This window comes from Excalfactoria chinensis, chromosome 17 (genome assembly GCF_039878825.1).
Source record: "Excalfactoria chinensis isolate bCotChi1 chromosome 17, bCotChi1.hap2, whole genome shotgun sequence".
Classification (NCBI taxonomy): domain Eukaryota; kingdom Metazoa; phylum Chordata; class Aves; order Galliformes; family Phasianidae; genus Excalfactoria; species Excalfactoria chinensis.
The window spans coordinates 4,098,086-4,110,220 of record NC_092841.1 but is presented as its reverse complement, the minus strand read 5'-3'; the positions used below and the strand labels follow the sequence as shown (position 1 = coordinate 4,110,220).

The following is a 12,135-nucleotide window of genomic DNA, read 5'->3' as shown; positions in this document are numbered from 1 at the left end:
CCGCGACGTGACCACGCCCCCCTCCCGGGCGGGGCGGGAGCGGCCGCGCGGTAAGTGTGCGGTGCAGGGCGCGTGGGGTTGCATTGCGGGCTGCATTGCATGCATTGCATGCATTGCATGCATCACATCGTGCATGCAGTGTGCAGCTAGGCGTGCATTGCACGCTGCTCTAAATCGTGCTGCAGCTGGGAGCGCGTCCGGTTGCGTACAACGTGTGCAGCTGCAGCTGGGTGTGCGATGCGTACGTGTTCGGTGTGCAAACAGCGTGTTGCATCTGGGGCTGGGCGTGCATTAAATCATGCTTTGGATAGATGTACTGCATGCTATAACGGGCTGGGCGTGCATTGCTTCGTGCTCTAAATGTGCATGCAACATACATGCTAGGAGTGCATTAAGCTATGCATGCAGTTGTGCAGCAGAGTGGTGCATTAAGTAGCACACTGAGTGTGCACATTACACACTGCATGTGCAAGTAGGCATAAATACTCTGCTTAATAATTGGTTAAATCTCTGTGTGGCATATTGTATGTGGACCTGGGCAGGCATTAAATAGTGCATGAGGTAGTGCACTAGCTGTACTTGCAGTATGCTGCACTTGATGTTGTGCATGCATTAAGCACTGCATTAAATAGATGCATGGCATGCTGAACCCAGGGACCCTAGAAAGAAAACAGGAGAGAACTCAATGCCAAAAGGAACCACTGCAGGACACAGCCACCTGCCTGGCTGCAGCTTTGTCTGGGCAGAACTAACGCTGTGCTGAAGCTGCTTTGCATCCCCTTGCCAGCCCACTCTGCTTGCAGTGGAGGATGCTCAGGGCTCGATGTGCGCACACAGAGCTCAGCAGGGAACCTAGTGAGCTCCTCCAGCCTTCTGCATGGGGGACCTGGGCACAGGAGGAGTTTGGGGATGCTGTTACCTGGTTCTGGTTCAAGAACTGTGTGGCAGGAGCTCATCTGCTTTTGCAGAGCCAGTGGTGGTTGCGTGAGATGCTGCCAAGCGCTGGGGTGTACTACTTCCCATGGGAGATCAACAGCTCCATGCCAGAAGGGGAAGCATTGAGGACATTTGGCAGGTGAGGAGGATATCATGGGCTTGTTGCAGGCCGGGTTGCTCCCCAGCTGACCCCCTGGCTTTGTTTGCAATCTCAGTTGTGCACCTCCCAAATCCATCACTCCCAGGCTAAGCTGCTATGACCTGGCCCGATCCGAAGCCATTCTCAGCACTCAGCATGGCTCAGCCCAGCACCACGTCCACATCGACACCACGCTGGTGGAACCATTTGAAGCCCAGCTGGGATCACTCTACGTTGTCCTGGGAGAGGCTGAACACAGGGAAGGTAAATACAGTCTCCGTTTGGCTGGTTACACAAGTTACTGAGTAAAGGAAGGTTGGCTTTAACCAGAAATGCTGCTGCACAGTCACCATTTCTGTCCAGTGGGTTCAGGCACTTGGTGCTGAGAGCCTAATAAACCTTTGGAGCCTTGGAAGCAATTTTGCTACTCCTGCTCCAGCATCCATCTCCATACCATGGCTACAGCTCTTATCAAAGTGCTAGAAAATGCACAATGCTGTTTGAGTGCCCTCTGCTTGAGGAACCAATGCCTTTATCTTGATGGGAACCTAGTGCTCTGGCACAGATTTCTTCAGAAGCCAGAAGTGCCTGAGCAGCACAGCTTATGAAACCAAGGGTCAACTGCCTTTGCTCTGAGTGCGGCTGACTGCAGCAACACCTTGTTAGGAGCTGGCTGGGTTGGTCTTTGCCATCTTTGAATGGCTTTAATTACACCCTGCCCTCAGAGATGGGGCATGAGGGAAATGGGCAGGCTTTGTCATGCAGGGCACCCTGTTGTCTTCCTGCTGGCCTTCCCCAGGGTGCCCTGAGTGTTACTTCAGTTGCACAGTGCAGCTTTGCCTGGAATTTGTTGGGCTGTGAAGCAAATCCCAAATGTTGTCCTGGCCACACCTGATAATGAACACTCACATTTGTGCCCTTTCAACCCTCAGTGATAGGTGGAAAGCCAGACTGCATGTGGCATCTTGTGAGTCACCTACTAAGCCTCTGCTGCAAAGCTCCTTTAGAAAGGCATGTTATTTTGGTTGTCACTGCCTAGGAGCAAGTTGACCCCGTTCTGTAGGTGTGGAAGGGCAGGAGGCTGAGAGGCTGGCTGTGTCCACAAGGCTTGGCCCCAATGAACTGCTGCTTACAGACAGCGTTGAGCCTCTTCTATGCCCAGCTTTGTTGTCCCCCCTCCTTGCCTGCAGAGGTTGGCTTAAACCCAGCCCTGATGCTTTTCAGATATGAAAAGTTGAATCTGCCCAGTGCAGCCATGAGGTGGATGGATGCTGTGTAGCACTGGCATTGAGGTATCCTGGGCCCTGCTTTCACCTTGGCAAAGGGAACTCAGTGCTAACCGTTGGCATTTGGCAGCTGACAAAGCAGAGGGAAGGAAGCATGTCATGAATTAACCTGCTGCTTGTGGAGGCATGCAGCCAGAGCAGTCTCCTGCAAGGTCTCAGGCTATGGTTATTTAGCCACCTGGAAGTGTACGCTGCCAGAAAGGAGCTTTCTTCGTGCTTCTACTTCTCTTTCTCTTCCTACAGAAGCTTCCTCTGTATTTCCAGGTGAGAGTCCTGTGATAAAAGCCCGAATATTGACCTGTGTGGAAGGGATGAACGTGCCTTTGCTGGAACGGGCCATCCAGGAGCAGAGGAAGTACTTCCAGGAGAGGCAGCAGCAGATGGAATCTGGCACATCCTGACAGCAGCTCTGACCATAGCCCTGTGCTGGTCCCCACCACAGCCGTCTGGCTGCTTCCATCTGTAGCAAACATTTGGGAAGTGTATTTAGAAGGTGGGTTTGAAACATTGCTGCTTTTTGCCATGGCGGAGAGAGAAGTCACTGAATGGGGAAGTACATGAAGACTGAACCAGTGTGGAGCTGCCAGTTGTGAACAGACTCTGGGAAGGAAGTTTGCTGTTTAAGAGAGAGGATAAGGAAAGAGAGTGCATGGGTTACAGCAGTCCTTTTGTAATGCAGGGCTTGGAGAGGTCAGTAGAAGGCAAAGTCTCTGAACCTGTAGTTAAACAACTGCACACATCCGCATATGCTGCCAACGCACAGCAAATGGGAGGTAAAGGGCAGCGGTGCAAAGTTTGTTAACCCTGCGTAGCTGTGGGTCCACAAGTGCACGTATTGGGTTGTGGTGACTCAGCTGCCACACAGCAGCATTCCTGGAAAAACACTCAGGTTTGAACTGAACAACAAAGGAACAACAAGAGCAAGGAGCCTCTCCTTCACTAGAACTGCCTCTTAGAGGGTTCAAGAGCCTGCATCCAAGATGCATGGCATTGAATGTTTGCACTGCCCTGAGAACCGCCACTCGACTTTCTTCCTTGACACATCTAAGTTTAGGAGACCTTAAATCATTATTTTTAGAAGCATTTTGATTGATATTTTCTTAAATAAAGACAAAAAGAGAACGTGGTTCGTCTTTTATTGATTAAAAACCTTCCTTGGTAAGGCACATGCATTAGGCCCTATGGATGATGTAAAAAGACATAGCAAACTACACTTTTCCTTCTCCTCCTAAGGAGTGGGTGTGTAAGGAAGTGCTTGACTTTGATAAAGTTGCAAGAAGAGATGAAATTACATCAGAACCACCCTGGCTTAAGAATATGGTGCCAGGCCCAGCAGGATTAAACTGTCCATAAAATGACAAAATGGCTAACGTGAGATGAGAATCTAATTTTAGTGCAACAAATAGAGGGCCCTGTGGTGAGATTTCTCTGTGGTTCTCTGTAACTCAGCCACTGCAACCTTTTCTGGTTTTTTGCTTGAATTCTCTGCTGCAATGTTCAGAAAATGTGGGCTGAAGCCATAGAGTGAACAGAAACAGAGCAAAATGGCAATAGATATCACCAAATACTTGATTCACGATCCTGAGGTTGCTCAGTAATGACAGTATTTGTGATAATCTTGGATCATAGTTGAGATCTGTGTTTTGTTCACACAGTTGCCAAGCTCTGAAAGCCCTATCTCTGCACACACAGGCTGTTCAGACCAAGTCCAAAACCATTATCTCAAGAGACAAGATTTTGCCCTGGTTGTATAAAAGTCAACAGTTAGCATGTCATGATGTGTTTGTATTTATACCTCATCTGTTTATTTTCCTGCCTTTCCCCCTGGGCTTAAATGGCCATGTTTACCAGATAATTGAGAGTATCCAAGTTATCACATTCCTGCAAGTACTAAGGAAGGGGGAATAAAGGGGGGGGGGGGGAAGGGAGAGCAAATTTGGCAGTGCTTCCAAATGGAGATCCAAACACAAACTCAACCTTCCCAACCCAATACAGGATCTTGCCTTGGACACACAAATCTGTATTATCAGAGTCCCAGCTCTGCCACCTACTTCGATTCTTCTGTACCATCAACATCAGGATATACTGTAGAACAGTTTGAGCTGGTGGCTCAGGGATGTCCTAAAACTGGGATGTCCTGCTGAGATCATACAGAAGTGCCATGGAACCACACATTCAGTGGGCTGCCATGTCCTGTGCCCACCCCACAGGTCTCTGTAGCTCTACCTTTTGTTGTGCCACCACGTATAATAACCCTTTAATCTGCCAGCTAGCAGGTCAATTATTAATTCCCTCACCAAGGACATCTTCCAAAGGGCTGACCAAGCAGCACAGCCTTTAGTGGGGAGGTCCAAGGGACGATTGCACAAGACAAATTACACACCACATCCCCTTCACACCGGGCACAAACCCAAGAGCTTCCCTCAGCCTGGCGTAACCTTTCCCACAGTCCCCAAGCTGCTCTTTGGGTGCATCCTGCTCCCGTGTCAGCAGCCACAAGGCCGAGAACATGGAGGCCTTCCAGCAGGTGTTCCAGAAGGTGGAGAAGATTGGGGAGGGCACCTATGGTGTGGTGTACAAGGCTCGCAACAAGCGCACGGGGCAGCTGGTGGCCCTCAAGAAGATCCGCTTGGACGCGTGAGTGGGGCCATATCCTCCCCATGGGGACACCATGGCCTAGCTCAGTCCAGTGTGTGTGAGAAGGGCTCTGAGCACAGCGTCCAAAATGGCTTCAGAGGCTCTAAAAAGCCTGACATGGGGTGGGAGAAGTGTAGCTGATGGGAGTGGTTAGAACCCAGCCTTGGCACTGTGGCTCAGTGCAGGGGAGGAAGCCGCCATTTTGAGATGCTGCCATTTTGAGATGCCAGCTCTCCCTCAGGAGTGCAGCAATGGGGCCTGGTGAGGCCCTGCACTGACTTCAGCCCCTCCAGAACAGGGACTGAATGTGTACAAGGCTAATCCTGCTCCTCTGGGCTGTCCAGAGGGGTGATGGTGCAGACTAATGCCCATAGAGGTGGTACTGTCCCCCCCACCCCTTCCCCATGGCTCCATGCCCCCATGTTCAACCCAAGCCTGTGGTACCAAGCGCGAGACCCTCCCCTAGGTCTAGAATGGTGTACAGTGATAGGAAAAAGGGAAATGGGATAATGCCAGGCTGTATGGTCTGGCTATGGGATGGGGTGCTCTACAGCCCACCTCTGCCACAGGGAAACAGAGGGCGTCCCCAGCACTGCCATCCGAGAAATCTCACTGCTGAAGGAGCTGAAGCATCCCAACATAGTCAGGTAAGAGCCATGTGAACCCTCCTCACCTGCTCCACATCCTGCTCATCACTATAGTCAGCTCCAAAGAGAGGCCTTCCAGTCTTTCACTGTTGGTAAAAAAAGCAAAAACACATGAAAACAAACAAAATCAGGCTGATTAAAAATGCTGTTGCCCGCCCCCCCATACTGGATGCCTTTATACCTGTCCCTCTGCTCTACCTTAGAAGACTTCCAAAGCAGAAGCAATTAGGGAGGGATGTAATGTGTTTGGGTGTTGGCAAAGGTCTGGAGTAGGTCATCCCAGGTGCTGTAACATCCCTGTGTAGCATGAATTCCCACACAAAGCCATTGAAGGGTGTGCTTACACTTACCTTGCAGGCTCCTGGATGTTGTGCACAGCCAGAAGAAGCTGTATCTCGTATTTGAGTATCTCAATCAGGACCTGAAGAAATACCTAGACTCTTCCCAAACTGGAGAGTTTCCTTTAAGCTTGGTCAAGGTACAGTGCTAGAAGGAGACCTAATAGGCCTGCAAGAGAGCAAGTCCTTGCTGCCTTCTGCTGGTCAGAGCCAGCACTGAGCTGCTCTTAGCCAGGCTGCACTGGGGAGAGATTTATCCCCAGCTGCACTCGTTTAGCCTTTCTGATCTAAAACTTCTCAGCTGCGAAAGCCCCCTGGTGCCATTGTTTAGTGCATTTGTCCCCCAGCTGTTTCCAGGCTTTCCAGCCCATCTCATTCTAAACAAACTGCTGATAGGACAGTAGAGGGATTTACTGCTAATTGCTCTTGTAGAGTAGTGGATGGGTGGAAGTGACTGCCCCTGCTTGGACTGGAGTGTCTCTGTCTCCATACAGCAGGAGCAGTCTGCGTGGATCTCCAGGTAGTGACCTGCAGGCCTGGTGTTGCATTGTTGCAAAGTCAAATTCCTCATTAAGGTCTATAAATGAAATGTGCTGGTTCATGTAATCAAACTTTTAACATGTTTCCACTGTGGTGTTGTCTAAAATCTCTTTCCTTAGAATTACCTTTTCCAGCTGCTGCAGGGTGTGAGCTTCTGCCACTCCCACAGAGTCATCCACAGGGACTTGAAGCCACAGAACTTGCTCATTAATGAAGCAGGAGCAATCAAGCTGGCTGATTTTGGGCTGGCAAGAGCTTTTGGAGTTCCCCTGCGCACATACACTCATGAGGTACTGCTAAGACTCCCTGCCATCTGAGAGGGAGGTACACAAACTATAGTGGATGCATGACAGCATCACAAGTGACGTATTCATAGCTGACCTGCAGCTAAAGGGGCATCTTGTGTCCCCACAAAGCATGTTGACCCCTTCTAACCCAACCTGCCTGCAAACTGGTTCCTCACTCTCTTCATAGGGTATATTTATTCCAGCACCCTATTAAAAATGATCTGTTAATCCCAAACGTGCTGTCAGTAATTAAACACAGTCACTGTTACAACAGAGGAAAAAAGGATCCCATGCCTCTAGTTTCACACAGGAAAACTAAACAGAGCTTGTTATTGGTTCCTTACCAGGTGGTGACTTTGTGGTATCGAGCTCCTGAAATACTCCTGGGATGCAAGTACTATTCGACAGCTGTGGATATGTGGAGTATCGGCTGCATCTTCGCCGAAATGGTAGTAGGGGTTTTAATGCAGTCTCTGAACAGGTGGGGAGGGCCCAGCTGCAATGAGAAGCGGAGAAGGAGGGGCAGGATGCAGAGTATCTGTGATACTGATCTGTGCTCCCACCCAGTCCTGGGGTGTGTGTTACGGAAACCCCACCCTGAGGGTTAGCCGATCCTTAGCTCTGCGGTCAGAAAGAGATCTGCGAGCAGGAAGGTGTCTGCCAGAGGGCAAAGCAGGCTCTGTAGTCTGGCTGCATTGTCAGTATGTGACAGAGTCATACTTCAGTCTTACTGCAGCAGCATTTTGATCCTGGGAGGAGCAGACACTCTTGCACATGTCTCCCAGCAGGTTGCAGAGAAGTAGCACTTAAAAACATGCCGAAGCGTTGCCCTGTTTGGGTCTCCTAGGGATTATAGTCCACTTCAAAGAGCTCAGTAACCCTGCAGCAAGACAGCACCATCCTTAGCTCCCAAAGCCTCGAGCTGCAGATAAGCAGAACCTGAGCAAGTAACTGATCTATAAAAGAGGGTGGTAGGAAGCTTGAGACAAAGAGGGCTAAAGGACTGACTGAAAGTGGGACAGCCTCAGGGGAGCACCAGCCCATGGGAGGAGCAGGGGACGACATCCACCCTTCAGTTTTCCAGCTACTGCTGGAATCGCTCCTTGATGGAGATTGCCTCAGCGTTTTCCAGCAGACTGAAGTCCTCTACTGAATGAGTCTTTCCTTTAAATAACCTTTTGGATACTTATCACCACCTCTCTTGTACCCTCTTTGCATTATGGTCACTGTACATCACTGTACAGTTTGTTTGTTTGTTGCTGCAGGTGACCAGGAAGGCTCTGTTTCAAGGGGATTCTGAGATCGATCAGCTTTTCCGGATCTTTCGTGTCCTGGGCACCCCCACTGAAGCAACCTGGCCTGGGGTGTCACAGCTGCCTGACTACAAGGGGGACTTTCCTCAGTGGGCAAGGAAAGAGATGAAGGAAATTGTTCCCAACTTAGATCGACATGGCAGAGACCTACTGGCGGTGAGTGTGGGTTCAGCACAAGGCCTGTGGACATGGTCTGTGGATGAGGTCCTTTCCAAACTGGGCCAAAAAAGAGAGAAATAATCAGGGCTGATCCACCTTGAAATATATTAACGTAATGTAACGTTTATATTTTCCATTGTAGAAGCATCAACTCATTGAACAGGTGTATTTGTTTGAGAAACACTATATTCACTTACACAATATTCGTGGCACAAAATTTATAACATTTTCAAGTACATGCAGTCGTGTCTTTATTAAACGTATTCATTGAATCACTGGGAAAAAAACCACTTGCAATCTATGCAACCTTCCTAATACACTGTACTTAATCCTGGCTGTCAGTGTAAGTTCCCCTGGGGTGCTGCTGAGCACTTCAGCTGGGGCTACTCCTGACACCCAGAGAAAAGGCAGGAACAACAACTCCATCTGGGCCCAGCCACGTCCAGGTACAATTGATCATCTGGCTTGTAAAATCCTGAACCTGATGTTTGTTTTCTCTTGGCAGCAATTGCTCCTCTACGACCCCAGCAAACGCATCTCAGCCAAGGCAGCTCTCAGTCACCAATACTTCTTTCAGAAGAGCCCCCAGGGCACTGAAGAGCAACACGTGCAGCAGAGACACTGCAGATGAGATGCGCAGCTCTCTCCATACACCTCTGGAGAGCAGTGCAGATCTGTTTCAGTGCACTTAGCCAGGGGCTAGCCCCATCCCAGGGCCTTATTTCTCCTGAGAAGTCCAGAAGTCTGTGTTCTTACGTTTAGAGTCTCTCAGCCTGTTGCTGGGGGAAGGTTTGCTTAAGTGACATCCAATAGAGATGTTTTGCAGAGGCCATATGCAAAGGTGAGGTTACTGTCAGCATAAAACACTGACATGTTAAAGAGAGAGCACGCTTCAGAGGCTTGTCCTTGCATTAGCCAGCAAGCTAAGGTGACTTTCACACGGTGATTTCTCTCTCTCTCCAGCAGTGTAGCACACCCAGGTCTCACTGCAGGTCTGATGGTGCAGTTCCTGACACCAGGGCGTGCTGGAGCTCTGCTTTGGGTAGGACAGCACTGCTCTGCTCACCCATTCACTGTTAACAAGAACCAGATTTGTCAGTGTTGGATATGTTGTTTAAGTTGAGCTGTTTAACAGAGGTGACGTTCTGCTGTTTTGAAAGCTGAGGAGTGCTGTAAAGTATCTTAATTTATGCCTTACCTGTGAGAAACCAGAAGGTCCAGCTAGAATAAAGCACTTCTGCATATACTGGAAACTGACATCTGAAACACCAGCTTTCCATCATCAGCCCAGATGTAATGCCAGCTCCTTTGCTTTACTGGCTTGGAAATGTTTTTGCTCTTCAGGTGTTTGGAGAATTATCATTAACTTTTAGTGTGGTTTTGACATGTGTGGGTTTGGGTGTTTTGTTTTTCAGTATAGAAAAAAATAAAGGCTTGTCCTTTGTTCAGAAACATCTGTGTTTATTACTTGGCGCTGCCCATTGGGATAGTGATACAGGGCAAGCTGACTGGCCTTTTTTTTTTACCATAGACCTTCCTTCATCATCTCCTGCACTCTTCCTTTATTCTTTGCAGCCCAAGTCCTTGGCAGGAGCAGAGATGTGCTCTTAATTCTGCTGTGGAATGAAGGGCGAATGACCCCCCTGCCTCAACCGAGCACTTTTACCCCTTATTTTGTTCCTTCTCTCCGCATGAGGAGAGGCAGCAGGTGGCTCTGCTTCATTCCCAACATCAAAAAGACCTTTGTCATCCCTACTATAGCAGCCCCCCCCCCAACAACAACACCCTGGGACCTGTTGCTCACCTCCCTCTGGGCCTTGCCCCACCACCTGGCTGCATTCCCCCTGCAGCTCTAGAAGCCGTCAGGACCTGGGTAGCTTGCTTGCCTCTGCAATTTGCACAAATTAGGTTTTGGGGAAGGCTGCTTTGCTTTTGAAGCTGTTGGTAGGAGTCAAGCTGGAGTGCCTTACCTGGAAGGAGCTGTGCTGCTTGTGCAAGGGAGGCAGCCTACAGAGCCATGTGGCTGGAAAACAGGGCTGCTGTATATCTCATGTCCTCCATATGGTAACAAGCAGCTTGCAGGGGCACTTTGGAGAGACCTGGTTGAATTCTGCTGTGGGAATAAGTGCCTTGCCTTTGCATGCATGTTTTAAAGTCAAATCACTTTGTACAGACAATGCTCCATTGTTTGCTCTGCAAACAAATGATCGCATTGCACCTAATAAACTGTTGGCAGAGGAGTGGGGTTGTTTCTTCAGGATCTACACTAAGAAATAAATATCAAGGGCATTCATGGAGTCCGGAACCATAAATCAAAATAGTATGGCTCATCTAGCACGGTAAAATGGAGCAACAGATCGGATTTCAGGCATTTACCACCCAAGCCTATTGAACAAGAGGCAGATCCAAGGGAGACTGCTCAGCCAGGCAGACCGCTCACCAGCTAATTGTCTCTCAACATCTTCACCCAGCCCTGGATAAATACCCATTATCCCTGTCATACAGTCATGGGGCACATTATACAGTGTGATTAACCAACTGCCTAATTACCAGACCTCCAAATCCCTTCCTTACGTAGCATTCCTTAAAACTTTTAAAGCAGCACTTCAGGAAAGAGTCACCATGTGACCATCCTACTGCTTTCATAATGTGCAGCATCTCATTAACAAGGGGAATAGCAGGGAGCAGGGTTTCTTCTTGGAGCCCAGACACCAAATCCCAGGTAGGTGATATGGAAATCCAGGCTATGCTGCTGCTCTGATGGGGGAAGAATGTGAAGAATATGTCTACTGATATGGATTGCTTTGGCTGCATTGGATTTTCCCAGCAGCATCAGCTAAAAGGACCCTTGTTGGAGGTGGGAGAGCAGCTCATATCAGTAAGAAGTCTTTTTTTTCATCCCACAAGTCAGAGGACTCTCCATAATGGGGTAAAGGAAGAACATTTCGCCTCTGATCTCAATGGGGACACGCATGAGATGGGACCTGCTTATTTCAGCGACAACAGAACTCTGGCAGTGACAGAAGGAAAGCTCAGCTTAAACAAAATAAAGCAAGTGCAGATTTTCAGGTACTTCTGGGTGGATCCCACAGCCAAGGGCTGTAGAAAGCAGTTTCACATCACTGTGGATTGCAAACATCAGCAAACTGCTACTGAAGGTCAGCCCAGCCCTTGCAACACATCTGCCTTGGCATGGGTGCAGGACAAGCCCCAAAGCCTCCCACTTCAATGGGGTTTGGTTGGGTTTTTGCTTGAGGTATGGCTTCATCTGTCAGCAGCTCAGTGAACCAGCCCAAGGCATCCAACAGCACTGGCACCATGTATAGCAAAATCTTAACAACTGTGGACTCACAGAGTGGAATTTCTGTTCAGTGCTGTGGGATCTGTGTGATCAAGAGCCTTCAAACCCTCTATAAATAAGGCATATGGTTGCATGGGAACACTTCCCCTACTTTCAGCCACTTTGCAGCCACAGGTTGCAGAGAGAACACAGCCACAGAGACGCACTTTCTACGTTTATTGCATGCAGAAGAATGACCCAGCTTGAAAACACTCTGCATCTCCCCCTTTCTGGCTACAGCCAAGTTTAATCTACTGCCATCAGAGTCCTTGCAAGCAAACTCCCTCTGCTGTCACAGCAACCCTGGGGGACAGCAGGACCTGCGTGCCCAGGGCCTTGCACGTGTTCGATCACACTTTCTTCCTTGCACGGCCAAGCTGTGTTGGGAAGCAGGGATAGCTAAGATAGAAGAGTATGCAGCTCTAAATGCTAGATGCTCCATTCCCACGATCGCTGCTGCTTCCACAGGGAGAGGTGCTTTGAAGGGATGAACTCCTGAAAGGGCCAATCCGT

General features: G+C 49.2%; 2 protein-coding genes and 1 long non-coding RNA gene across 4 annotated transcripts; 2 read left to right on the top strand and 1 right to left on the bottom strand.

The window, feature by feature from the left end:
- Positions 1-13: 13 nt before the first annotated feature.
- Positions 14-3,472, top strand: TEN1 (TEN1 subunit of CST complex). The gene is made up of 4 exons (XM_072351626.1): positions 14-50; positions 969-1,075; positions 1,182-1,339; positions 2,626-3,472. The coding sequence occupies exons 2-4, from the start codon at positions 990-992 to the stop codon at positions 2,760-2,762; spliced, it is 381 nt and encodes a 126-aa protein (XP_072207727.1). The 5' UTR covers positions 14-50; positions 969-989; the 3' UTR covers positions 2,763-3,472.
- Positions 2,851-6,208, bottom strand: LOC140259891 (uncharacterized). 2 transcript variants are annotated; one of them, XR_011905471.1, is made up of 3 exons: positions 5,996-6,208; positions 5,672-5,731; positions 2,851-2,977 (listed from the first exon to the last, which is right to left on the bottom strand). It is a non-coding gene; the product is annotated as an uncharacterized lncRNA (long non-coding RNA). The 2 variants fall into 2 exon arrangements; XR_011905472.1 differs by lacking the exon at positions 2,851-2,977 and adding an exon at positions 4,870-5,110.
- CDK3 (cyclin dependent kinase 3) lies at positions 4,755-8,913 on the top strand. The gene is made up of 7 exons (XM_072351625.1): positions 4,755-4,998; positions 5,568-5,645; positions 6,003-6,123; positions 6,643-6,813; positions 7,158-7,259; positions 8,076-8,279; positions 8,788-8,913. Exons 1-7 carry the CDS (start codon positions 4,871-4,873, stop codon positions 8,911-8,913), a joined length of 930 nt encoding a protein of 309 aa, XP_072207726.1. The 5' UTR covers positions 4,755-4,870.
- The last annotated feature ends 3,222 nt before the right edge of the window (positions 8,914-12,135 follow it).